The 27,814-nt window shown below is 49.8% G+C and overlaps 1 protein-coding gene across 1 annotated transcript in view; it reads left to right on the top strand.

Annotated features, from left to right (window-relative positions):
- Positions 1–18,604, top strand: part of DNAI1 (dynein axonemal intermediate chain 1) — a 291,024-nt gene extending 272,420 nt beyond the window's left edge. The window contains exon 20 of the mRNA XM_075067475.1: positions 18,310–18,604. Coding sequence (XP_074923576.1) covers positions 18,310–18,414 — 105 coding nt within the window. The 3' untranslated portion in view covers positions 18,415–18,604. The remainder of the gene's footprint in view (positions 1–18,309) is intronic.
- Positions 18,605–27,814: the final 9,210 nt, after the last annotated feature.

The following is a 27,814-nucleotide window of genomic DNA, read 5'->3' as shown; positions in this document are numbered from 1 at the left end:
GGGGGGGCAAGTGGGGCAATTTGCCCGGGGGCCCACAGAGGCCCCGCGAGCCGCTCTGGGTTTTCAGTGGCACTTCGGCGGGGGGTCCTTCGCTTGCTCCGGGTCTTCGGTGGCGAGTCCTTCAGTGCAGCCGAAGGCTCGGACGGAGTAAAGGACCCGCCACTGAAGTGCTGCCAAAGCCTCAGAGTGCCGCCTGGTGAGTACAAGCGTTGCAAGGGTAGAAAAAAAAAAAGCTGCGATCGACAGCACTTATGGTGCTCTACCACCTCCACTTCATTCTTCAGTGGCAATTCGGCAGTGGGTCCTTCCCTCTGCTGAATTGCTGCCGAAGACCCGGTCCTGCCCCAGGCCCCCTGAATCCTCTGGGTGGCCCTGTCTTTTACTTATTTTAAAATGCTAAACCTACAACAAAATGATGATCCTCAAAGGTCTGTTACTGCCTTGAAATCATTCCAGACACAAAGAAATTCTGGCTGATGCATCTCTACCAATGGCCCGTTAGGCTGTTCCTATCTGTTATTTAAAAAGGGTTGCTGGCAAATCATACATCAATACAGGTCTGTCGCATCTTAGGCACATTTAACATGCACGATTTCAGCTTTATGCGGTCGGCAAAAACAAGAAAAAAACAAAAAAAAGAGAAAAATCACAATTTAAATACTGTTTCTGTAGTGCGGGCGATTCCGCCTGCCATTACACTCAATGTAATTTTGACTATATACCATTTTCGCTTTATGCGCTGACTGCGGAACGTAACCCCAGCGTAAGATGAGACAGACCTGTACATTTAATTCATGCTAAGTTATTATTTTATTATTTTTTATTTCAAATTATACAAAATACAAACAATAACTTTTACTACTACAGCTGCTTGGCTGCCATTCACACACTGGGTTTCTATTTAGTGTCGACGAGCAAGATGTGCTAAATCAGACTGAGCCAAACTCCTCCCGGTGTAACCCTGCTGGAGACCATGTTAATGCACCGGTGAAGACATTGGCTCACTGTTTGGGTGAATCTACACTGCAGCTGGGAGTGAGCCTCCTTGCCTAGGTAGACAGACTCCCATTAGCAGGGCTTGAGCTAGCAGGCTAAAAATAGCAGAGTAGATATTGTGTCTCAGGCTGGAGCTTGGGCTCTCAAGCCTATAGGGTCAGGTGGGCTTGAGAGCTGGCCTCCAGCACAAATCTGTCTATGCAGCTGCAGTATAGACCTACCCTGTCTGTACAGTGTGTAGACACTGGGGCGGTTAACCGTCCCTTGGGTAGACATATGTAGAGCTTGGGTGTGGTTACGGTGCTTTCACCTATCCCCCTCCCCCTTTGAAGACTGGATACTGAGAAAGAAGCATTTCCTTTTATGTGCAGTGCCAAAGTCTGTGTTAGAGCTGGGAGCAGAACCCAGGAGTCCCAAATTCCGGCCCTGTGCCTTGACCTCTAGGTAACGTTTCCTCATGTAAGCCACTTAATCTCTCAGCATCAGTAGCCCTATCTGTAATGGGGGCAAATACTGCTTACTCTGCTCAAGATGTTGTGACTTTTGGTCAGCTAGTGAGACTAAAGGTGCTAAGGTCATCAGTGCCATCTTCCGCACAGTACAGCATGGGTGGCTCTTCTGGTGCGAAGGACAGTGTCTCTGCAGATACTGTGTGTGGTCACTAGGATGTCTAAAGGGCACAAGGATCCATCATCCGTTTGGATTTTTCTGCAGATATAATTCCAAGGGAGTAAAATGTCTCTTGCATCATTTATTTCCAAATAGTGGCAAAATAAATCTACCTACAGTAAAGCTGTGTTATCTGTTACTTTCTCAACAGGAAAGCTCCATTATCTGGCATTTCTGATTTCTCCCAATACAAATCTTCAATCTAGTAACTGGGACTAGTATACTGCCCAGCACGTTATGCAATTGCACATTCTGCACTCTACTTTTATGCAAAAGAGGCAGAAGATATGTCAGCAAGCTGATTTTAAGGATTTATTCAAAAAAGCAGCCTCCAGGGTGTGTCATAGGATCATTACAGATTCAGCCCAATCTCCTACACCTTCTACATCTACAATGATAATTGATGTTGATAACGATGACCTCAAGGCACTGCAAGATCCTGAAGTGCCTTCTGAATCATCAAAGAAAGAGTCAATTATGTTCAGTATAGTTTGTGTTATGTGTATTTTTAATGATCTGAGTGTACGCCATGCGCTGCCCTTAGTGACATGTAGTGTCATAAGATAACCTTCTGTACAGAAAACTTTACCTGGATACACCTAAGTGTGTCAAAAACCAACCACTCTGCAGTGCAGTGCAACTACTGGATTGGTGAATACCTGTAAACTCTACTACTGTATTTTGTACTTTATTGTATTCTAATTCTTTGAGCATTGGTATTCCATTGGTACGTGTAACTCTCAGTTAACTGGAATATTTGATTAACTGGCACCCACCACTCCCCCAACATGCCAGATAACAAAGCTTTTACTGTACTTATCACCATTCCATTGGCTATCTTTCTATGGGCCAGAAACAGAGTTGTCAAATACCACTGCTAGTTTGACTCTAGGCTTTCTCCTTTGTTGATAAGCACGCTGGAAATTCTTTAAGGTCTAAAGAACATTCCTGGATAAAAACATAGTTTCAGAGTTGATGGTTGCCCAACCTTGTTTTCTTCGCTGGGTGTCACATACTGTGGAGTACTTTAGCACAAGGTTTGCCTGAAATACGGCAGCATAAACTGCATTTGAGACTTGGCTGCATGAGTTTGGGACTGTATCAAAGATCCAGAGTGTGCTGCTTCCGTTTGAGTCCTACTTGGTCAGTTTCCCATGGCGCATAAGAGAAAATCTTGCTTTATACCTAGATGAGCAGGATTGCTGCCCCATGGATCTCACGTAGCAATGGGCTCTTCTCTGCGGAAGATATCCAGAAAACCATCTGCTTTCTCTTAATTTGTCTAACCTTTGAAGCCAGATGTTGGCATGTGCCGATGACTAGGTATGCAGCGCCTATGGGCGCTCTAGGTCCTTGATCCTGAACATTACACGGCAGGGAGCCCAGGAGAGTTGTTCCGGGGCAGGAGAGAGCAGAGACTACTCATGGGTGCAAGCAAAGGGAAGCACCTTAGTGACTTCAGAGTTCAAGTCCTATTTTCAAAAGTCATTTTGGTCAGGATTACAAAGGGATTTAGGTGCCTTTAAATGCACCTAGGGGATTTTCAAAAACATCGAAGCAGCTTCAGTGCTTCATTCCCATTGCAAATTAATGAGAGGCGCCTAGGCCCTTTATAAAACCCCACGAGGCACCTACCTGCATCTTTCGGCTCCCAAATCCCATTGTAAATGTGCTGACATCTCTTTTGTAAACGTCACTCTATGTCTCACCCTCTGCGGTCAGCCACCCTGCATGTCTCTCCATTACTTTTCAGGCACTCCAGAGGGACGCAGTGTGGTCTGCTTGCCATTCCCCCTCATGGAGAGAGGCGTGACTCCTTGCCCAGGAATGAAGTGAATAGACAGTCTCAGAGTTTAAGTCCAAATCCAACACCTAGCCACATCACTGGGGATCTTTCCATTGACTTTGGTGCAAGTTGGATCAGGCCCTTAATGCTTTAAAACATCACCCCATTTTGTTTTGCTTAATGCAGAGCTTCCATCGGGCATGTTATGATTGTTTCGCCAAGGGAAAGAGGGTGCTGCTGCAGAATGCCATTGTCTTCGTGTTATGAGAAAGCTCATTTGCTTTGTGTTTCACAGTTCGCAGGGAGCGACTAAGTCAGCAATAAAAGCACCGAGCCTGGGGAAAGGAAGCTCCTATTCTGGCCACTAAATTCATTACATTTCAGTTTGTGGGATGGTGTGGCGGGAGGCTCGTAGCCAAGCAAGGGGTTTAAGAATAAAGAAGCTGGCTTCTTCTAATCAAGCCCCCATCATCTGTCCCAACCTTTGACCCCCACAACCACGCCAAAGTCCCCCCCATTACACACAATCTCAACCTGTGTTTGCTAAGAGTCCGAAAGCTTGTGAGCAACCCTTGGGCCCTTTTGTACGTTTCATATAGAACCAGATGAAATGAGGTGGTTTTGACTAAGCTTCCCTTGAGCGTTGGGTTTGTTTGAAACACCAAGCGAAGCGCAGTGACCTGACCTGTGCTGCCCAGAACCAAAGAAAATGTCAGTACAAGACCCTGTCTTCTTGGTGCTTCTTATAGATCCTCCTGGCACTTCTTGCTAGAGAAGAAATGTCAGTCCTGCTGTCTGGCCAGGCTAGAACTTAGTTAATTACATTCTGCTACGAAGATTCCACTGTAGTTTGAATTGGATGCAGTATTCTTTGCTTCCTGTCCTAAACTGCTGTGCCGCGGTGCCGTCCGCTGTTAAAACAACTGCTGGGCTTTGCCCCATAAGTGACTGCATTTCAGTGATGGTTGAAGTGCATTGATAGTCCATTGTTTGTATAGCAATTGGTAGAGCACTTGGGAATCTTTTGGGATGAAAGATGCATGCTGCCTTCCACTGCACAATGCAGAAGGGAGAAAAATGTAGTAAACTGGAGACCTTACGCTAGAGGGTTTGAGGGCAGAGAAGCAGCTTGGTTGTATGATCCTCCTGGCCTCCACACACACTTGCTTGGGGCAGGGCTCTGCCAGGAGCCAGGGAACAGCCACTCTCTGTGCCCTTGTCCCTTTGGGCCTGGGTGAGTTTCTAAGCGGATACTTGCCCCTCTCCCCATTCCAATGTCAGGTTTCATGTAGGAAGCCTGTGGCCTTGTTAGTGTGGGCCAGATTCTGTTACCCTTTTCCCCACGGAGTAAGACTTCACTCCGAGTGTAACTCCGCTGAAGTCAATGCGAGCAAAGGTGGCAATCTCTGACTCTGTATAGAGATGTTATTGCTCCTACTTTCCCTTCCCAAGGGCTTTTCCTTGCACTTTCCTCCCTGTAATTTCAATTTGAAGCATGTCACACTGCTAAGGACACTATTAAAAGTAAATCGATATTAATAACCTGGTTACCCAGCCTGATGAGATCTGCTGCATTCATTTAGATGGAATGTATGGACCCAAAGGATTGAAAGTGTTGACAAGACCCTGAAACTGTGCAACACTAAACAGAGTCAAACAAGATTTGGGGTTTTGTTGACAGAGACCCCAGCCTGCTTAGCGCCATGGCAAACACACCATGAAACATCCTTTTAACCCGTTGTTAAAGGTACATAAGAGAAGGACAAATCATTAAAGCAGTGAACGTGTCAAGCATTACGCCAGGCTTTCATTTTAACAGCATCCAGGGTTCCCTTTCGCTTTAGCTGGAGAATTTTGGGAAGGAGAAACCCCCCTTGTGTGACAGTTTCTGAGATGGTGCCAAAGATGGTTATAACTCTCCTGGGGAAGCACGGAGATAGGGGAGACGGCTGGCGCTGGCATTGTTGCTGCTGCTGCTAAGTTCCAGCCTGTTTCCTAGAGGACAAAACAAGACAAACACGCCCGCCGGGGACAGAAAAGAGCAGCAAGAGAGAAAATGCAGCTTCTGTCATTGGCACTGACTTTTGTGTGTGTGACAGGTTGGATCACAGAAACCCCCTTGGGAACTCCCAACTGATGTGCCAAGACTACTTCTGCCCCTGCTTTCCCTGCCAGCTTGGGACTCCAGCACCCTGTCTTGCTGAGCCAGACATGCCACTCTGCTCCAACACAGACCCAGGGTCTGAACCATATGAAACTCATAAATTGTTCATTCTCTATAACACTGATAGAGAGATATGCTCAGCTGTTTGCCCCCCTCCCCCAGGGATTAATACAAACTCTGGGTTAATTAATAAAAGTAAAAAGTGATTTTATTAAATACAGAAAGTAGGATTTAAATGGTTCCAAGTAATAGCAGACAGAACAAAGTGAATTACTAAGTAAAATAAAATAAAACATGCAAATCTAAGTCTAATACAGCAATAAAACTGAATACAGATAAAATCTCACCCTCAGAAACGTTTCAATAAGTTTCTTTCACAGACTGGACACCTTCCTAGTCTGGGCACAATCCTTTCCCCTGGTCCAGCCCTTGTTCCAGCTCAGGTAGGAGTTAGGGGATTTCTCATGAGGGCTGCTCCGTTACTCTGTTCCACTCACTTATATATCTTTTGCATAAGGTGGGAATCCTTTGTCCCTTTGGGTCCCCCCCGTTCCCCCTCCCCAGTGGAAAAGCACCAGGGTAAAGATGGGTTCCAGTTCAGGTGACGTGATCACATGTCACTGTAAGACTTCATTACCCACTTGCCAGCACACACATATACAGGAAGACTCACAGGTAAAACAGAGCCATCTACAACCAATTGTCCTGGCTAATGGGAGCCATCAAGATTCCAAATCACCTTTAATGGCCTACACTTTGCATAATTACAATAGGCCCTCAGGGTTACATTTTATATTTATAGTTTCAGCTACAAGAGTGATACATTTATAGAACTAGGATGACCACACTCAGTAGACTATAAGCTTTGTAATGATACCTTACAAGAGACCTTTTGCATAAAGCATATTCCAGTTACATTATATTCATACTTATCAGCATCCTTTCATAAAATCATATAGATTGCAACGTCCCAACGTGCGCACTCCATGCTGGGCAAACACAGGCACAGTACACCGCCTTATCAGCCGTTCTGAGACCTGGCAAACTTGTACCAGCATTGGGCTGCTTAGGGCATTGCTTCTAGCGGCCTGGCTTGGGTCATAGGCTTACAGCAGTGCTGCAAAATATTCAGTCTTGAGCGGCTGAGCCAGACTCTCATTAGACAGAAGGAAAAACGAGAGAGGAAAGAGAGGAAATAAGGTAGGGAAGGGAAAGGACACATGAAGGGGGAACAATGTCTTACATCCCAACCGCTGGTCGGGATTTAGCCAGAGCCAGTAGAGCTGACGATGTCATCTGGGTCCCTCTCTGTGGCCTGATCAAGGCATATCTCAGGGTTAGGGTGCAGAAGGCCTGAGATCCCGAAAAACCAAGGGCGGGTTGGCACTCCCTCCTTCCCCTTCTCTTGTTCAGTCAGCCAGCATCCTGGTAGCCAGCTTTTCCCCTCTGCTAATGTTCATCCCCTTTCCAAAGCTGCCTTTCTTTTAAGGACCCTAAAAGGGACTGGTGGATGGAATGGCCCATCCCCCACTATTTTGTCCACCAGTTAGATCTATTTTCTGACACCCCAGTTTTGGTTCATTGCTCTCCGGTCTCAGCTGTTCTTGTTTACCAGTCCTTGAATTGCAGAGGGAGGCCATTTTGTCTGGAGTCATTCAGTCTTTCCATCTATGACTTTTTGTGTACTTTTGTTATTATAGGTTGTTGTGACACTTTATAAACTTTCACTCACTTTTTTGACAGCTGAACTCACAATTAGGCTAAATTGGGAGGCCCGATTATCAAAGCAGAACCTTGTGGAGGGTCTTCCCGTGTCTGCTCAGACTTATTGCTGAGAAAAGGTGGGTGAGGTAATATCTTTTATTGGACCAACTTCAGCTGTTACCTCACCTACCCTGTCTCTTCAGTATCCTGGGACTAACATGGCTACAACAACACTGCATATCGACATCCTGTCAGAGACATGGATGGTACAAGATACCAATACAAATGCCTCTTGGATTCGTTTGCACCATTGTGAACATTGTTTGAAAGCTGCAGGAGCAGGGATGTCTCATCTGATGCCTGGGCAATGAAACCCAGCAATTTCAACCAGCACTGATCACTTTGGTAACTTATGCCTGGCATACACACCCATGCATCAGAAGACTGTGAAAAGCCAGTGTCCTGTTGTGTGTTCTGCAGTGGGCAGCCCTAATTTCCCGAATAGTTCCTGACACCAAATACCGATCAGCATCCCCAAAGCCAGCTGCTCCTTTTGTCTGCAAGGCGTGAAGGCTGTTGAACTCCGGCCTCCCATGACGACCCATTCAAATGATCAAGGAATGGTGTGGGCGCAGGGGGCGCCACCCGTGGGGATGCAAACAAAGTCAGCAGCTGGTGCTGATGCTGCAAGGTGATGAAGCCCATTATTAAAGCAAGGAAAAAGCAGGCGGAGGGAGCAGAGGCACTTGCTCTGGTAATATTCGTGATGAGGAAATAGTGGTTCATTCACTGAACTCAGAAGAGCTGAATGATTGCCCTAGCATTCAAGGAAATCACAAATGACTCTGCCTCACTTGAAGAAGTTCCGCCTACTCAAAGGCCAAATGAAACTGAATCTCATTGAGTTGTATTGAGCCGATATAGCCACTGAAATAGAGAACCACAGGTGTTACGTTCTCAGTTACTACAAACCAACGTGCATCGGCCTCATTGCATTTACAGTCAGGAAGCAGCCTCTGCTTTTAAATGTGGATATGGATGGGAAGCAAAGATTTCTTCCTGTGTAATGAGTGTTCCTGATAAGGAAATTGTAGTTTTGATTTTTAGTACTTGCATCCCCTCTGGTTATTTGGCATTAAATTGCAGGCTCTGGTTCAGTATAACTCATTATTGGTTGCCTTATTACAGTGCATCGTGGTGATGTGTGATAAAACGCAGCAAAGAGAACAAATTGTAAATAAAATCAGGTTATTTGAAATGAGTTAATGGGTCTTAGCCCAATTCCTTGCTTGTACATGGTAAAAACAGCAACACTCAGATACCAGAGTGACAGGCACTGTATAAAAACCCAAATACATAGGCTATTGATGGCACCCACTGAAATTCTCCGCTGAATGGCCAATGAAAATGAACCATTCTCTCACTCACAGAGGTAGTCTCGCCCGGTCAGGATTCAGGCATACTTGTGTGGGTGGCCTGGGGCTCAGTGAACCAGCATTTATTCTCTGCCAATTTTGGACTGCTGAATGAAGGAGTTGCTATTGCTTTTACCAAGGAGGGCAAAATTAACCTTTGAATCCTTGAGTTTAAGAGAATATGCTCTTCTGTCACCTAGGAATATCCAGCTATACTAGGAGAACATTACAGATCCATTTCAGACCGAGCTGTAGCTGGGTTAGAGAAACCATTACATTCCTGTAAGAGTCTGGATCAAGTCTTCAATGTTGTTGCTTATGGAGATGCCTTGACTGTGTCTTGGGCAATAAACATCGCTGTTTTTCTAGTCACATCCTAACCTAGTAGTGCCCAAGCGATGTTCTTCAGTCAAATGAATACACTTGACACAAAGCAAAGCTACTTAGATGGTTATAATTAATTCCACCCAACTGCATGAACAGCACTTTATGTAGATGGAGGCAGTTGATGGGAATTCTCTGCAGCAGGAATGTGTTACATAAACTAAAGAGCAAAGTGTAGAAGGTCATAATTAGGCCAACGATGGTGTTGGAGTCAGAGTGCTGGCCAGAGGAAGAGAGAACAACTACTTTGCACTGCCAAAAGCTCAGGTGGATGCTGGGTAAGATGAGAGCTGATAGGCTACACAGTGAAATGACAGGCAGTCTGCATCATGGAAGAGCTGAGTGAGTATTGACTGAGGTGGCTGGGTCATGTGAGATGATGAGTTGTGGGATATGTTGGCAAGAAGGTACAAGAGTTAGTAGTCACGTGACAAAGACCCCAAGGAAGACCTGGAAGAAGGTGGTTTGAGATGCTGAAGGCAGGCATGAAGAAGGTTGGTGTCAGCTTGGAAGATGAATTTGACGAGAGTGCTTGGAGCTGAAAAACAAGTGCTGCTGACCCTTATTGATGGGACAAGGCAAAAGTGAAGAAATTAATTCCATCAATAAATAAAAATTGTCCCTACATCTCTCCAGAGCTTAACTCACATCTGGAGGAAGCATTGGAAGAATCTTATAATTTGATTTTTTCAAATGTCAAGTGTTTTCAAACTTCATGTTTCAAACAGGGCCTTCTTTCATTCGCAGATTGACTTATATGTTGATTGTGGCAAAAGCCCTGAATTCTCAACACTCATGAAAAGGACTGTGTATGCAAGAGAGACAGAGAGACTCTCACATACATACTAGAATCCAGTAATCACATAACCCATGACTTTCTATCATATGCTTCATCTTTTGGAGCAAAGCTTCAAAAGGCTTGTTAATCCGTAGATTAAATGAATGTGATGACCTTTGTATTCATGCAGCTCTGCTTTTCTGCCTGTGCTTCTGAGCCATCTCATGTACGAAGGCTTCTTCCAGCCTGGCTGCTTCCAGATTCATTCTGAGCACTTTGTTCTTCACTACTACATCAGTATTGGGAAGGGGAGGTATACGCATGTATGCACACATGAGTGCATACACGAGGGCATGCACGCACACATGAATAATCCTCTGCATTGTGACTCTGAAAATATTTGAAAGGGGAGCAGCCAGTCCATTCCACGGCAGAACTCCCATTGATTTCACTTGAGCAAGGATTTGGGCAGGCAAATCTTCTGAGTTCACTCTTGGATTGGGTAATTTGCCAGTTCCATTGTAGGCATCCTTCTCAGACACCTCTTCCTTTGCTTTGCCATAGGGAGAAAGGAACCATGTTTACAGCTCAGATCTAATCCGTCCTATGCCTGCAGAGCCCTTAGACAAGCAGATCTCAATTAGAGGTGAATTGACATTTGTCAAAGCAAGAGAGTAAAAGGGTATTGAGCTTCTTCTGCCTGTTTATAGATTATTTCTTCTTGTACTTCACATGAGACCCCCCTAGTGAATCAGTCATGAGGAGAACACACTTCAGGATGATCCACTGATGCAGCAGATTGCCACAAGGCCAGGATTCAAGGTGCAGGCAGAGTGGCTCTCAGCCAGCTGCATCAAAGCTTTAACAAAGTCCATTCATGACTCATTTTGCTGAGTTTTCCTGCGCTGCCCAAGGACACAGCAAGCCTCCACAGCAGTCTGCTGTAATCCCAGGCTGAGTAATCCCAGCAACTCAGGAACCAGTTTGTCAAACTTCACAGTTACCGGAGGTGCATTGACACTTCAGCTGGCCTGCTGCAAAGCAGCTACTTCTCTGAAATGATCGTGGCAGATCAGGGACCAGTCAAAGAGGACCTTGAATTTGAAATTTCACATTTCCTGAGCAGGATCCATGTCCTGTCCCTTTCCATACCCACCGCCACACACTATCCCATGCACAGTCATCCTGCAGCAGGCACTGCACTGAACAGGGACAGTGAGGCTACTAAGATCTGTATGCCCTGCTCATCACCGAGCTGTGGAGTCCAGGGGCTCCACCCGCAGCATGCGTATTTAGATCCATTTGCCAAACAACTCTCTCTGCCTAAAGGAGGCTGGGAGCAGCCAGAGGGCCTGTAGCCCATGGGCCGTACTAGTGAGTCTAGCGTGGAGGAAGAATGCTGTCCTGCACCCAAACTCACTGCGAACCTCTGTACAGAACTTGGGCCCACCTGGCCTCTAAATTCGTGCCCAACTTGAGACACCCAGAGCCTGATTTTCAGAGGTGCTGAGCAATTGAAGTCAGTGGGAGTAGTGAGTGCTAAGCCTCTCTGAAAATCAGGTGCACAGTGTCTCAAGGTAGGGTCCCAAAACCAGAAACCACTGAAACCACTCTCCTCTTCAGCGCCTGTTCCAGTTGTTTTAATTTGTTCTGCATGGCGCTTGTTTGTTTCATCAGGGCAGAGCCGTTGTCTCACACTGACATAGCACCAGTTTGCCCAAAGGACCCCAAAGCATTTTGCACTTTCCAGTGCAACCCCTTTGTACTACTGGAGAGCTGGTGTAGTTGGCCCTGGGGGTAATCACCCCAGTGCAAGGGAGATCTTCTGGGAAAGGAGAGTTAGCATAGAGGCTCCAATTATCATCTTCAGCTCCTGCGGGAGGTGTGGCCAGAGGAAGGGGATGTGGCTGAATGCCTCTCTAGTACTCCAGTCCTGAGCTGTGGTTTCAGCCCTCTGGGGCTGTTAGTAGGCTGCATAAATTAGAGCAGTCTGAGGGCTGCTCTAACGTATACTTCCCACAGTGGCAGCAGAATAGGGAGAACAGAGGTGAGCTGTGCACCACCTCGGCACACCCCTCCCCCATAGGACCGTGTGCTCCTCAGCTGCAGCCAAGGATCTGATCCTGTATGTGTAGAGCAATCACCTCATCACTGAAATGCAGCCATTTCTGGGGGGAGGATAGCACCCAGGTTGCAAATCAGTGAGAGAAGGGGACGTTTTTGGCTAAAGACACTGCTACAAATCGAAACCTGCCATGAGACATGTAGGTGAAATGTACAGTTGCTAGAGGTCTTGGCATGTGAGACAATGTCTGTGCAATTGCACAGCTGCAGTTCTGTGCAGTTACCGCATTTGTGTGTGCAATTTCCTAACAGTCTCTGGAAAGCCCAGACCCAGTCTCTCACCTTCACAGTAACCATAGTGCACTAAACAGACCAGGTATTCAGACACAAGCAGGGCACTTCTCCCAAGTCGTTATTGTGTGGCTGACATCAGCGAGGCTCGTCCTTTGCCCCTATGCCTGGCGGCTGTGCTCAATTGCTCCGTTCAGGCCCGACTCCGGAGGCTGCAGAAGCCCGGGTCTCCCACTCTGCCCCTGTTGCTAGCCGCATTTCTGATTGGCACCGCTCAGGAGGGCTGTGCTGCCCCCAGCCTCCCCAGACAGAAAACCTGACCGTTGCCCAGGCTGCATTTCTCCTGGCCAAGGAGCCTTTCCCGAGCTGGCTATGTAATGCCAACACCCCCCCATTTTTGGTAGGTGGGATCGAACCTAGGGCCTCTGGAGCTTAGTGCATGGCCCTCTACAGCATGAGCTAAAAGCCGTATGGCTGTAGAACAGACTCATTAATCTCCCTCTGCGTGGTCTTGGTGCCACTAGATAGGACAGAGCCCCACGCCCAGGAGGTGTGTGGGTTACAGGTGTTCTTACCCGGTTTTAGTGCATCGAGTGCTGTGTCCATTGGAAGGAAGCTGAATGCACTGTCTCCTTTTGCTCTTCATTTCATGGCCCTGTTGGATCTGTTCCGCTCCTTATCCCTGCTCCCCTGAACGTGCTCTCCTGACATCAGCTTCCCTTCGCCCCTTAGCCATGCTGCCCAGCCAGCTGGCCCCTATCTCCCCCGGAATTGGCCGTTCCATGTTACAGAATGAACAGCTGCCATTTATAAATCTCAGCTTGGAAGACCTGTGACACTGCCCTCTGATCTGCCAGTTGTTTGTGCTGTTCACAGAGGAGCAGATTTGGAAGGACAAATAATGGGATGCTCTGACTTGCCCCCCTCCAAAAAGACCCATTGGACAGTTTCATTCCTTCAGTGTTACTGAAGAGCTGTCACTTCTCTCATGCTGAGTAACCCCCTGAGGTGCTCACCTTTGGGTTTGCTCTGGTAGCTGCAGACAGCTGTAATGACCAGTCATCAGTTCCCCTCTGTTTGCATTTTGGAGTGATGAAGGTGTTGGCCTGGGGCCCCGGCCATGCTGACTGAGCAGCAGTAGCCTGGGCCCTTGCATGATGAAGACGTAGGACAGCACGGAGCAGGGATCTTTGCCGTGAGTCTCAGAATGCATCACAGTTTCGTCCCGTGCTAGTCTCAGACTTCAGGCTGTGAAAGATGAACCTCAGCCTCAGCACAGCTGCAGCAGCACATTCACTTATCGCCTCTGAGCACAAAGGGAAAACAACTACCTTGCCAGCTTGGATCTCGTCTGCTGTTGCTAGGAAAGGTTAATTTCCTTTCTCAGTTTGCCCCAGAGGATGAGGACCCTTCCTGCGGCTCTCACATCCAGCACTGCTGAGCTGATTAAAGTGTGGGCATGTGCGTGCATGCCACTGCCACCTAGACGGAATCAGATTAGTTCAGCTATGTGTCTTAGGCCCCGTACTGCTATTAACGAAGTGACATGTGCCATGACGCTGGGCTATTCCCTAGGCAGTTTTTCTAGAGAAGGAGGGAAAGAATCCTTCCCTACTGAAAGACCTAAGAACAGCAGGGCAGGAGTGGTCTTCGTGTCCTACCCCCATGTTTGGGGAACAGCTGGTGGACACTATGGCAGATGAGCTCTGACTTTTCCATGAATGCATTCCCTGGTCATATGCCCCTCCCCCCACCGCCACTAGCTAACACCCCGCAGACAGTCCTGAGAGCCAGAGGGAGGGAAGTCCCTGATACTTTGCCGACGTTTGCTGTAGAATCATTCTTGGAGCTGGGACTTGGTGCACTTAATAAACAGGCCATCAAGCCCTTCTTGGCAAAGGTAACTCGTTATGGCTGCTCCCATCATAAGCTAACTTCCACCAATTGCTGTAATGTCTAGGCACCCGGTACAGGCGATGGTAAGCTTCACTGTGGGCCTACCTAGGCCTGGGCTCACTGTTCCATCTTCAGAGTGGGGACTGTAGTCGCAGGGCCTGATTCACCGCTGCAGTCCCTCATCTCCGTCTTGGTCTATCGCTGTTGGAATCAGTGGGGTTATGGAAACATACAGCCGCAGTAACACAGTGGTGATAAGGCCTGGAATTTTGTGGATATGGCTGTCACCTCTACTGAGCTACAGCAGGTGCAAACAGATGCCTCTTACCTTGTGGTCTAATGGATCTCCTGAGGCTAATAGTTCATGTGACCTGTGGGCTGATGCACCAGCCAGCATGTCCTGGAAGCGGAATTTCAGTTTCCGTCTCTTAGGTTTTGTGTATTTTACAAACACTACAGTGTCAACTCAGCCTGAATCTTCACACACTCTATAATTCCTTCCTGAAACCAAGGACCTGCTGCCTGGCTTTTCTCAGTTGAGGTTTGCACCCCTATTCCCTGCTGGTGTATCCTATCCACCCTTCCACCTGGCCCTGACTTCGTGTCTCTCACTGGGTGGGCTCCCTCTTCCAGGAAATGCTGCCTCTGAGCTGTCACATCATCCTTGGTCGCCTGACGCAGGTGGTCAGCCAGAGCCTTGAACCAGAGTACTGGGTGGCATGCATGACCTAGGACCAAGACCTTGTACAGTTCAATAGCTGGGTTCTCTTCCCCAAGCTGAGCTTGTCCTCAGCTCCATCAAGCTTTGTTCTGGGTACCAGCAGCTGCATTGTTCCTGTGTGATCAGTGTTCTGGGGCCGATGGAGAGAGTGAGATGGCCTAACATGTAACTGGGCCCTAGCTTACTAAGAGCTTTGAAGATAGGACCAGGACCATGAACTGTATCTGACATGGAATGGAGAGCTGGTGTGGGAAATGATGTACAGCTTTCACACCGACCATTCTGCTTGACCGGGTTGTTCTTGACCGGCTGCATTTTCTCTGTCTGCCACCATTAGCCCTAAGTAGAGGGCACAACGTTACTCCAGATTTTCAGTAATAAGGGTGTGATCTTTATGGGTAGGAAAGAGGGGGCAGGGATCTTGGCAGCTGCAGGTGGAAAAAGGTATTTCTGGCTACTGCAGTAGCATGGGTAGCCAGGTGTCGCTCAGAGACCAGTGCGACTCTGACCATCAGTGCGTGGATGTCACCAAAACATGGAGCCATCCTGGATTCTGCAACCTCTTTGTCTCAGTCCTACAACTCGTGCTGAGTTTGAGCCAGCTGCTGGTCACACAGCTGCTTACTTCTGCACAGTGAGCTACCTGGGCAAAGGTGTTCTCTGTCTCCAGCGAGAACGATATGGTTATCTGCATCGTGTTAGGAGATGGCTGGCTGCTGAGACGGAAACATCTCAATGTCTCCTAATGGTATAGACCAGGGGTTGGCAACCTTTCAGACGTGCTGTGCCGAGTCTTCATTCATTCACTCTCATTTAAGCTTCTGCGTGCCAGTAATACGTTTTAACCTTTTTAGAAGGTCTATTTCTCTGTCTACAATATATAACTACACTATTGTTGTATGTAAAGTAAATAAAGTTTTTAAAATATATAAGAAGCTTCATTTAAAATTAAATTAAAATGCAGAGTCCTCCCCGGACCGGTGGCCAGGACCCGGGCAGTGTGAGTGCCACTGAAAATCAGCTCGCGTGCCGCCTTCGGCACGTGTGCCATAGGTTGCCTACCCCAGTATAGACCATGCCTTAGCCATACTGTGTCTGACCACACCAATGTAAATAACGTGAGCAACCTGGATGGGAGGCTGTGATGGTATTTCCCCTGCACTCTGTATGTGGGTTATTCTCCTTTCAGTACATATCACCACTGACACTTAATCCTGAGGCAGCATGCAGGAGTCTTTGGAGTCTAATGTAGCAGTAACTACAGAAAATCCCATCAATACAAACAAAATCTGCACTCTAGGGAATGTATTTGTTCTTCACACACACAGAAAGAGATAATGGAGTTTGACATTTAGCGCTGAGCCGTCTCTCCTCCTCTGCCACCCTCCCTCTCCCAATGTTTATCTTTTTGTCAAAACCGGGGAAGTGATAGAGGGATCTGCTTGTTTGCTAAAATTACCTCCCAGGCGCCCGTTAGATTGCTGTTCCAGGGAATTACTCCTGACAGCGTGTAATCCATGCCATCGAGTAAATTTGCTCCGTGAGTCAGCTGGAATCTGTGACGTCCAATTGGGCGGGAGGATTATGGAACAGGACTGCGCTAGGCTCATCACGTGTCGTTTCCCCGGATCACCCAGGCCCTCGTCAGTGTATGACATGCAGGCAAATAGAGCCGTTTCCTTTTCTCCTCACTGACATTACCTTCCTTTGAACTGGCAAATGGCCCTGTCTGAGCATTTTATTTTTAACAGGAGAGGAGAGCTGGCAGCTGGCAGCTGGCGCCTTCTCCTTCCTAATTGCCGCTGTGTCTAGAATCAAGAAGATTGTGACAGCTCCAGCACTTGGTACATGTGGCGCCTTCTTTTAGGCTCCATTAGACAGAGCACATGCTACCACCACTGTCCTCAGAACTGTGCATGGGAGAAAGCCCCTGGGTATTGCTTATTCCTGCTGGGCCAGCCATGAGCTGGCTCGAAACAAACCGTCACTGCTGAGCTAGGCGGTCCAAAGTGGCCAGCCCCAGCGTAGAGCCAAGTTCTGTTGCGCAGCTCCAGCCCCCGCATGCTGCAAGCCCAGTCGATCTCTTATGCTAAGCCATGTTCGGGTGTGTTGGTTGGTAGCTGGAAGGGAACCCGCAAGGAAATTCCAATCACAGGAAGTTGCTTTGGTGCATGAGCCACGGACAACACCCCAGCAGTGTGGGGTTCAGGGGCACTGTGTGGGGGACATAGTGTCTTTCAGATGAGCTGACATCCCAACAGGTAAATATTCCATGGCGCCTCATGCAAGAGAATTGTTATTAATAATTTTTAACATCCAGAAGTTTGCCTGGCACGTTCCACATACAGAAACTCTGCCTTGCAGAGATTCAAATATAGATTTTAGAGCTGACACCATTAGTCAAGTCAATATACATACACTGGGGAGGAGGAGGGTTAAGACAAGAGGCTAGTAATAAGCTCACCTGGTCACTCAATTTTGACAAGGGACGTGCGTTTCAGTCTAACGGTCTGCAGTGAGTGTATGTGATCACTTGTGGCTCGTCGGCCCCATGGCAGCAGCACACTGGAGGATTTTCAATGAGGAAGGGGATTGGGAAGGTATTTCTTACCTACATTAGTGTGGTGCGGCAGGAGGCACATTGGCAGGAATGGGCGAAGGATACAAGGGGTCTGTGTGGCTGCAAAACGTTAGCTGTGGTGCCGGGACCAGATCCCAGTCCGGGTGCCCACACTCTGTTGAACAATGCCGTCTTTCCCCGCCTATCCCCCTTCCCCCGTTTCCAGTTTGAGATGCTATTTTTTGTACTTCCTTCCCTAAACTGTCATGCGGCGCTCGGGTGAGCTGCACAGCCCAGCTGGGGAAGCGAGTCCCTAGGCGTAGCTTTGGAAGGTGGCTTGGAGCCGTTGGGTTGGAATGTGCCATAGGAATAGTCGACCATTGCCCGGTTCTGTCTGCTGGCCGCACCGGACGGAGAGCCCCAGGGAGCTGTGCTGTGCAGATAGCATTTGTCGCCCATGTGCGGGGAGCCCAGCAGCACCCAGGCTCACCGTGGGCAACCACGGAAATGGATTTGGTGGCAGGGCCCCTGTGGAGGCAGATTGGGGCCAGTGGACTTACTGCTCACGCACTAGCTAAGCAGTGATGAGGGTACGATAACCCTACTGCACAGCCTGATTCAGCCCCCACCTTAGCCCTGCAGCGCCCCACCCACCCAAAGCCTGGCTGTTTGGGCTTGATGTGGGGGATGTTGGAGGGGGGCTGCCCCCTCAATCAGCCTCAATAGACTTCCCACTGTTGCATTCTCTGGGATCAACTTCCTGGCTCACCAAGGCCAAGAGGCCCTGCTCCCTCCCTGGCCCTGGTGGCCAGGCACACTGCTCTGGGTGAGTTGGTGGGGTCCTTTCTGCTAACAACTGGGACTTGCTGTTTTCTCTCTAGGAAAAGAAAGGGCAAGAGATTCAGAAGGGCCCTGAGGTGGAGATCACGAAGCTGGACAAGCTGCTAAACCTGGTGAGGGAACCGGCAAACAAGCCCGAGAAGTGAGAGAGAGAAAGGAAGTCCAGCCTGCTCCCAGCTGCACAGTGCCTCCTCTCCATCCACGTGCCGGGAACTGCCAGGCTCTGCAAACAGGCTCTCCTTTGACGGGCTCCTGTTTGCCATGCAGGTAACGGCCCTCTGAGCCTCCCGTCTCATACGCAGCAGGAACAGTGGCTTCCGCGTCCAAATAAACATGTTGAAAGCACATTAGTTTGCAGAACTGTCACTTGGGCTGTGCTGGGTTCGTGCCACCTGCAGGCCGGGGATGGGGAGATGAGATGGCCACCCTCTGAGACTGAGCCATACCACACAACCAAGGCCCCATTCCGCAGTCTTTAGTCAATGTTCCCCAGGACTCCACTAAGAGCTGTGTCTGCTTCGGGACTGCAGGATCAAGCCCCAACCTGAGTGCTGTGCCACCATCTCACACCTGTGTCCTGGTCGGCTGCTGCCCTCCACTGAAGTCAGCGTTCCCAGATTGGGTGTGGGGTACCACAACAAAGGGGTCGGCATTGTCCAGGCGCTCCTCCCTTCTCCACCCCCTGTCCTGCACACATCCCTCCTCACTGGCAGACTCGCCACCATCTTCCGCGTGCGCTGGCACAGACCTAGCGAGTGATGCCATCTGTCTCCAGTCAGGGAAGTGGTGCAGGGAGCAAGGGCCACCTGCCATTCCTTCCATCCATGCCTGATTCCGCATGGCTTTTGCAATCCTCAGCCTCATGTGCTAAAGAGGAAGCTGCTCTGTAGTTGCTCATGGGAGGGGGTGGGAAGGAGGGTTGTACCCTGTGGGTGTCTGGTGACAGGTTGGGGCTGGCTGGGACTTGTTGGCTGCCCAGCCTCCAGCATATAATTCTCAGCCGGCAAAGTGAAGGGCTTGGAATTCATGAGGAGGGAGGTGCTGGCTGCACAAGCTAGGGAGTACCTCAGACCTGGTGTTCATGGAGAGAAAGGGGGCTGCCTCGCTGTGTGGCTGAGCAAGAGATGGACGTGACGAGCTTGCTCTTCGTTGGTGGAGAGGAGGCTGGCTATGCAGCCTCGGAGCATCACAGCCTTTGCTGGTGGAAGAAAGGGGAGTAGTAGTACCCTAGAGGTGTATCCACACTGGGAAACACCCCCATAGTCCTCCATCATCTCACAAGGCAGCGGTAAAAAGCTTCTGCTCCCTTTCTCCACTAAAAGCTTCCATGAGTGGAAAATGAACGTACCCAGAGCAGATGTATCCCCAGGGGCTGGAGAAAGAAGGAACAAATCCCAAGATGCTGGTGTGACCCACACACCTTCTGGCTGTGGTGCTCTGTCCCATCTAGTGCTTTCGAGACCACTTAGAGATTAAAGAGTGTGCTTTACAGCCTTAGGGAAGAGCCAGTTGGCTTTTAGCTCATGCAGTAGAGGCTCATGCACTAAACTCCAGAGGTCTCAGGTTCAAGCCCACCTGCTGACAAGCAGGGTCTGTTGGGTTCACTCCTGGACATGTGCCCTCATGAAGTAATGTTGTATGGCAAGGCTGGGGGGTGTCTGTGGAACCAGCAAAGAGCTGTGATTCACTAAGTGCTGGTCTCTTCCTGGACAGGGGAAGAGACCCGGGCTTGGAGCCCACCTCTTTCCTTAGCATCCTGCTATGAACTGGAGGAGAGAGGGAGCAGAGAGGGAGAGGAGCAGACACGGCCTCTGATGTGGCTGGTATGATCCTGGCCCAGCACCAGCTCAATAAAGAAGGACCACAAAAATGATTCGAGGATTGGTAGACATTCCGGACGGTGAGAGACTTAAAGAGCTAAAGCTATGTAGCGCAAAAGGAAGATCAAGGGGGGACTTGCTTGAGATGTCTGAGTACCTTTATGGGAAGAAAATCCCAAGCACCAAAGTGCTTTTGAATCTAGTGCCGAAAAGCAGAACCAGAACCAATGGCTCAGAGTTAAAGCCAGAGAAATCCAAATGAGAAATAAGGTGAAGATTTTTAACAAGCATGGGCGGTTGGCCATTGGAACAAACTCCCAAGAGCAGTGGTGGATTCTCCATAAGAACATAAGAACGACCGTACTGGGTCAGACCAAAGGTCCATAGCCCAGTTATCTGTCTACCAACAGTGGCCAATGCCAGGTGCCCCAGAGGGTGTGAATGTAACAGGCAATGATCAAGTGATCTCTCTCCTGCCATCCATCTCCATCCTCTGACAAACAGAGGCTAGAGACACCATTCCTTACCCATCCTGGCTAATAGCCATTTATGGACTTAACCACCATGAATTTTTCCAGTTCTCTTTTAAACGCTGTTATAGTCCCAGCCTTCACAACCTCCTCAGGTAAGGAGTTCCACAGGTTGACTGTGCGCTGCGTGAAGAAACTTCCTTTTATTTGTTTTAAACCTGCTGCCTATTAATACCCCTAGTTCTTGTATTATCTCTTCAAGTCTTTAAATCCAACCTGGCCGCCTCTCTGGAGGATGCGTTAGCCAAACACAGGTTATTGGGCTCAAGGCAGCCAGCCAGACTAGATGATCGAATGGCTCCTTTTAGCCTTAAAATCCCAAATCAAAATCTGACCATCAGTAGCTGACTGTAGCAAGGATTGGTGCAGTCTTGGCCCAGACCCGACTCAGATAGGTGCTTTGCTTTATTTCTTGGCTTGTGCCAGTTTCTCCTCTCTCTAGCTGAAGTAAAATGTCTGGAGTAAATGCAGCAAGACGTCAGCTGGGATTGTTAGTACTCAAGTGCCCATCCTGGGATGCAAGTCGGGGACTCTGTGCTGTGAGGAGAAAGAGCAAAGAGATGGGGACTTAGAACCAGACCTTGACATTGTGGTTTGCAGTGTTTTGGTAGCTGTGTTGGTTCCAGGACAGGAGAGAGACAAGGGAGGTGAGGAGCAGAGAATCCTGTGGCACCTTATAGACTAACAGACGTTTTGGAGCGTGAGCTTTCGTGGGTGAATACCCACTTCGTCAGATGCAGGGAGGTGAGGTAATTTATTTTATTGGACCAACTTCTGTTGGTGGAAGGGACAAGCTTTGGTGCACCTCAGTTCTGTGTAGCTTGGAAGCTTGTGCCTCCCACCAGCAGAAGTTGATCCAATAAAAGATGTCACCTCCCCTACCTTGTCTTTCTCAGATCTTCAAAGGTATTTAGGCTCCCAACTGCCAGTGAGGTCAAGGGGAGTTAGGAGTCTAAATACCTTTGTAGGGATGCTGGAACATGAGGGACCAGGGGGCCTGGCCCATCCTCTTTTTGCCTGGCTCCCTGCCCCTCCTCTTCCCTCTGAGGCCTTGGGGAGAAGAAGAAGGGCAGGGGTGGGGCCACAGAGGGGAAGGGGCTTCATGCCCCTCCCCCCCTTTAGCAAGACTCCGTGGCCCCTGACCAGGCCTCACTGACTGACAGGTACCCAAGGCCATGCAGATGAGGAGCTGAGCATCGTAGTCACAGATGACAGAGAGCGTTCCGGTTGGGACAGAGGCTCTGGGGGCCGACAGTGCAGCTGTTACAATTACACACACAAAGGAACAGAGTCACGTTTGACACTAGTGAAACACCACTGACTCAAGAAGTACCCCAGCGATGGATTTGGTCCAGTTCATCCAAAAGGCTGTTGGGACCATAGTGTGTCCCCAGAGTTGAGAGAGGGGAGAGCCGGCAGCACCTAAGCATCCTGCTTTGTCTCCGATTCCCCACCACCAGCATGGCTGCAGCAAGCAGCTGCGGTAGCTTACGCCAGGGACACAGGCTCACTCTAATTCCACTGGTGTGGCAAGTGGAAACGGCAGCTAGCTGCAAGGCTGCTTCTGCTGCAAAGTTCAGCTCAGGACCCAAGGTCTAGGGGCGATTCAGAGCCATCTCTGAGACTGGGTGGAGTCCCCAGTCAGTAGGGGACCAGAGCCCTAAAGGGTGGGAATAATCTTCAAACAAGGCTGATTGACAATAGACAGAGCAAGGAAATCCCCACCCACAAGAGCACAGGGTGCTGATGGCAGATATGGATGTGTTTCCTCCTTGCAGTCCCTGGGATCCGTGCAGAGCCTCAGCCATTCGTGCGCTCAGTAGCACATTGAACCAGCCTGGGTTTCACATACTCAATCTCTCCTGCGGATCGCAGCCCCTGGCTAGAGCGGGAGGCACCCCTGAAACAGGTCTTTCTCGTGTCACTCCACCCACTGGTGCTGATTCACTCAGGGCTTTATTTAGCCCAGCTTAATAGTATGTCTCTGAGAGGTCTGAGTAATGCATGACCTTGTCGTTCCTGCACGTTTCAGGGCATCACCAAAGCACAGCAGGCAGCTCCGCCCAGCCCTTTGGAGAACCCGGCCCTAAACAAATGCCTTTTAAAGCCTTCCACTGGGCCAGTCTTTCAACCAGCAGCCTAGAGGAGCAGCCTCATCCCCGGGATGGAAAGTCCCTTCTGTTTAAGGAGGGGTTTTCAAAGGCACACAGTGGAATTAAATGCTCACTGGCTTTCCATAGGAGTGAGGGGCCTAGAGCTGCCTCTTAGCTATGAACAATCACCCCCTTAACCAGGTCATCTTCTCTCATCGTACAGTCCAGAATTGCCCCATGGCTTTGGCCCAACAACACCCGTGTCCATCAGCGCCCATTCTCACGTCCACTGCTAGCTGGACTCTGGCTGCTCTCTGGCTTCCTGCTAAGTCTCCACTCTGGAGGGCTCCACTACTTCATCGCACCAGGCACCTTCTGATCAGTGTTCCTGGTTTTTTTCCCACGGGTGCCCTGAAAAGACAGGGCCTGTGTCACTGAGCAGTGAGACTTTCTGCCTGTATTTAATCACTGCACCTCCAGTTTCCCCTCCATCCTCTGTGCTCTAGCAGTGCCTCACTGCAAACAGGGCAGCACCCAGAGCCACGTAGTGGGTGGCTTTCCTGGCACTGGCCAAACTACGGCTGGGCTGGGCTGGGCTGGGCACGCCAGCTGTACTGGACGTCAAACAGTAGGCAAATAGAAACATAGAATCGTAGGACTGGAAGGGACCTCAAGAGGTCATCTAGTCCAGTCCCCTGCATGCATGGTAGGACTAAGTATTATATAGACCGGGGTGGGGAAAATACGGCCTGCAGGCCAGATACAGCCCATCTAACACTTCTGTCTGCCCCACCAGGCTCTTTGGCTGCCCCCTTGCGATCGCTGGGCTGCTAAAAGTCCTGTGGCACAGTGGGGCGCTCAGGCCAATGGGAGCTGTGGAGGGTGGTGTTTAAGGGTGCAGGCACGGAGACCTGCTGCCCCCTCCTCCCAAGGGGCGTGCAGAGACGTGCCACGGTGCCAGCAGTCGGCCGTTTCCAGGAGTGACGTGGGGCCACAGCATGCAGGTAGCCTGCCTGAGCCCTGCTGCGCCGCCAGCCGGGAGCCACCTGTGGTAAGCGCCTTCTGGCCAGATCATGCACCTCACACCCCCTCCTGCACCCCAACCCCCTGACCCAGGTCAGAACCCTCTCCTGCACCCAAACTCCCTCCCAGACCCCGCTCCCCCTCCTGTACTCCAATCCCCTGCCCCAGCCCAGAGCCCCCTTCTGCACTAAACTTCCTCCCAGAGCCCTCACCCATCACCCTCTCCTGCACCTCAACACTCTGTCCCAGCCAGGAGCTTCCTCCTGCACCCAAACTCCCTACCAGAACCCGCATCCCCTCTCCTGCACCTCAACCCACCGCCCCAGCCTGGAGCTCCCTCCTGCACCCAAACTCCCTACCAGACCCCGCATCCCCTCTCCTGCATCTCAACCTCCCGCCCCAGCTTGGAGCTCCCTCCTGCACCCAAACTCCCTCCCAGACCCCGCATCCCCTCCATTAATATAGTAGAAATGTGTGGCCTGTGACGACTCACCAAATTTGTGGAGTGGCCCCCCTGTGAAAATTATTGCGCACCCCTGATCTAGACCATCCCTGACAGGTGTTTGTCTAACCTCCTCTTAAAAATCAACAATAACAGAGATTTCACAATGTCCCTAGGCAATTTATTCCAGTGCTTAACCACTCTGACAGTTAGGAAGTTTTTCCTAATGTCCAAACTAAACCTTCTTTGCTGCAATTTAAGCCCATTGCTTCTTGTCCCCAGAGGCTAAGGAGAGCAATTTACTCCCTCCTCCTTGTAACAACCCTTTATGTAGTTGAAAACTGGTGTCATGTCCCCTCTCAGGGCTTGGCTACACTCGAAACTCCAAAGCGCTGCCGCTGGAGCGCTCCCAGGGCAGCGCTTTGAAAGTGCGAGTGTGGTCGCAGCGCCAGCACTGGGAGAGAGCTCTCCCAGTGCTGCACGTACTCCACCTCCCCATGGGGATTAGCTTGCAGCGCTGGGAGCCGTGCTTCCAGCGCTGGGGCACTGTTTACACTGGTACTTCGCAGTGCTGTAACTTGCTGCGCTCAGGAGTGTGTTTTTTCACATCCCTGAGTGAGAAAGTTACAGCGCTGTAAAGCGCCAGTGTAGCCAAGGCCTATGTCTTCTCTTCCCCAGACTAAACAAACCCATTTTTTTCAGTGTTCCCTCTTAGGTCATGTTTTCTAGACCTTTCATCATTTTTATTGCTCTTCTCTGGACTTTCTCCAATTTGTCCACATCTTTCCTGAAATGTAGCACCCAGAACTGGACACAATACTCCAGCTAAGGCCTAATCAGCGCGGCAAAGAGCAGAAGAATTTACTTCTTGTGTCTTGCTTACAACACTCCTGCTAATACAGCCCAGAATGATATTTGCTATTTTTGCAACAGTGCTACACAGTGACTCATATTTAGCTTGTGATCCACTATGACCCCCAGATCCCTTTCCGCTATGCTCCTTCCTAGGCAGTCATTGCCCATTTGTGTGTGTGCAACTGATTGTTCCTGCCTAAGTGGAGCACTTTGCATTTGTCCTTATTGAATTTCATCCTATTTACTTCAGACCATTGCTCCAAATAAAAGCAGTAAGGCAGCCAGTGACAAGCCACCAATCAGAGCTACGACTTTGTCTGCTGAAAAGTCTGGGAGAATTTGCGGTGTCAATCCCTCTCCCACTCCCCTGCCCCATACATGATGTCATTTCCACTCACATGTCTGTGGGCCTTGCCACTGTGTCAATGGGCCCCAGCCCTCAGGTGTGGCTGAAGTAGGTACACTCAGGCTTTGCTCACCAGTGTCCATATGTCATTGCAGTCCAGGCCCAATCCAGTGGAAGGCTGGGGCAGTGGAAGGCTGGGGCTCCTTTCACCTGGGGCACTTTGGCTTCATTGTTGGCTGAAAAGTCTCCACACATCTGAGAAGCTGATGCAATCTTTTTCCTGCCCTCCCTCCCCATGTGGGACACTGGAGTAAGCAGGTTTCTTGCTCTGACTCCAGCCCTTGGGCGCATTGTCTGGGTTTGGCCTGTCTTGTGCCACTCAGTGTCCCACGTCCAGTCTGTGGTCACGGCTTCTCTTTGGGAGTGTTTGCCATGATGGGGGCATGGTACTAGGTGGCATGAGCTTTGTGGGCTGGGCTCGGGAGCAGGCCAGCGTGGTCCCAGCTTGGATTTGCTCTTGGCTTGACTCTCAATTGTATCACGTCTGGCACCTTGCACGTTTTCCTGCCCTGGTTGGTTTTTCTGCTCAGAAGGTTTTGCTGGGTTTTTTTGTCCGTTTGTTTTTGCTGTTGAGCAAAGACTTGTGGGCTGGGCTGGGGCTTTTATTAGCATAGCCTTTTAGCTGCTCTCCTGCTTTGGGGCAGAGGGATTATTATTTGCTGCTTTGGTTGAGCTAGCACCAGAAGCAGAATCTTCCTGTCTGCCTGTTGGTTAGCGGGGGGAACCGGTCTGGGTCGGCTCTGCAGCTGTGATTGCCAGCGTCCTATGGGCGTTTGTGGGGAGCGGTGCTGTTTGGTGGGAGGGGGGAGTGTTTGCTGACCATCAATCAGCCATGAAGGGATCCACTGGGGTTTTGTTCCACCAGATGTAACTGACTATTAAAGTTGGGTCCCAAACTTCCCTCCTGTTTCCTAGAACGAGCTGACTGGTACAGCTGACTTGCATTAGTACTAGCTTTATTGGGGTCATTTCTGTAGAGCTTGGGAGGTCCACGGCGCTTGGTCTTTAACTCTGATAGCCCATCAAAAGTCCTTGATCATTTATTATGGGGCCCAGAGATGTAGCAGTCAGGCTGCATTCAAAGCTCCACAGCCCACTGACAACATTGTCATCGGTTAGGTGTTTGTTTCTGAACTACCAGAACTGTTTTTCTCCAAATTGGCATGTCAGCTCCATGTATAAATAGGGGCATTGCCAGCAGATCGAGGGACATGATCATTCCCCGCTATTTGACATTGGTGAGGCCTCATATGGAGTAATGTGTCCAGTTTTGGGCCCCACACTACAAAAAGGAAGTGGAAAAATTGGAAAGAGACCAGAAGAGGGCAACAAAAATGATTAGGGGGCTGGAGCACATGACTTACGAGGAGAGGCTGGGGGAACTGGGATTATTTAGTCTGCAGAAGAGAAGAATGAGGGGGGATTTGATAGCTGCTTTCAACTACCTGAAGGGGGGTTCCAAAGAGGATGGATCTAGAGTGTTCTCAGTGGTACGAGATGACAGAACAAGGAGCAATGGTCTCAAGTTGCAGTAGGGACGGTTTAGGTTGGCTATTAGGAAACACTGTTTCACTAGGAGGGTGGTGAGGCACTGGAATGGGTTACCTGGGGAGGTGGTGGAATCTCCATCCTTAGAGGTTTTAAGGTCAGGCTTGACAAAGCCCTGGCTGGGATGATTTAGTTGGGATTTGGTCCTCCTTTGAGCAGGGAGTTGGACTAGATACCTCCTGAGGTCCCTTCCAACCCTGATATTCTATGATTCTATGTCAGCCCCATGTACTCTATCAGGCCCATGTATCCTGTCAGCCCCATGTACTCATGTCAGGCCCATATCAGGTCAATGCACTCCTCTCAGCCCCATGCTCACACACCCCACTGATTGCGTGCCCACAACCACAGCTGCACACACATCCCTGCAGAGTAGCATGTGGCTGCACAATCTCTCTTGTCTGTGCCCCATGAATGGAGTGGTAGCTGCCAGCCAGCCCTGCTGATGTGCAAAGCTGGGCTGCTGGTCCCCAGGGCGCTGACCGCCGAGGCGCTCCAGCTCTGCGCTCATGCATGACTCAGCTCGACTCTATGCAAAGCTGGTACCACTGCAGTCTCTCTTAGAGCTGCTGCTTTCTCAGCCTTGGCTGACTCCAGGGCTTAGCCCTGTTGGTTTTTTCCCCTCCTTAACCTGGCCTTGACTCGGCAGGGTGCTGATTACTGCCTGAGCACTGTCAGCCCCCACTGAGTTCAGTGAGCGCTGAGCACCAGAGCGGATCAGGCCCTCTACATGACTGGTACTGAACCCTCCCTGCTGACACCTGCATGCATTTACCTGGCTGAGGACAGCCCACAGGCTGGGCCCCAGCAAGGGGCCGCAGGGCCACAG

Source organism: Chelonoidis abingdonii, chromosome 6 (assembly GCF_003597395.2).
Source record: "Chelonoidis abingdonii isolate Lonesome George chromosome 6, CheloAbing_2.0, whole genome shotgun sequence".
Taxonomy (NCBI): domain Eukaryota; kingdom Metazoa; phylum Chordata; order Testudines; family Testudinidae; genus Chelonoidis; species Chelonoidis abingdonii.
Note: the sequence above shows the minus strand (reverse complement) of the source record. Positions and strands in the feature narration are given on the sequence as shown.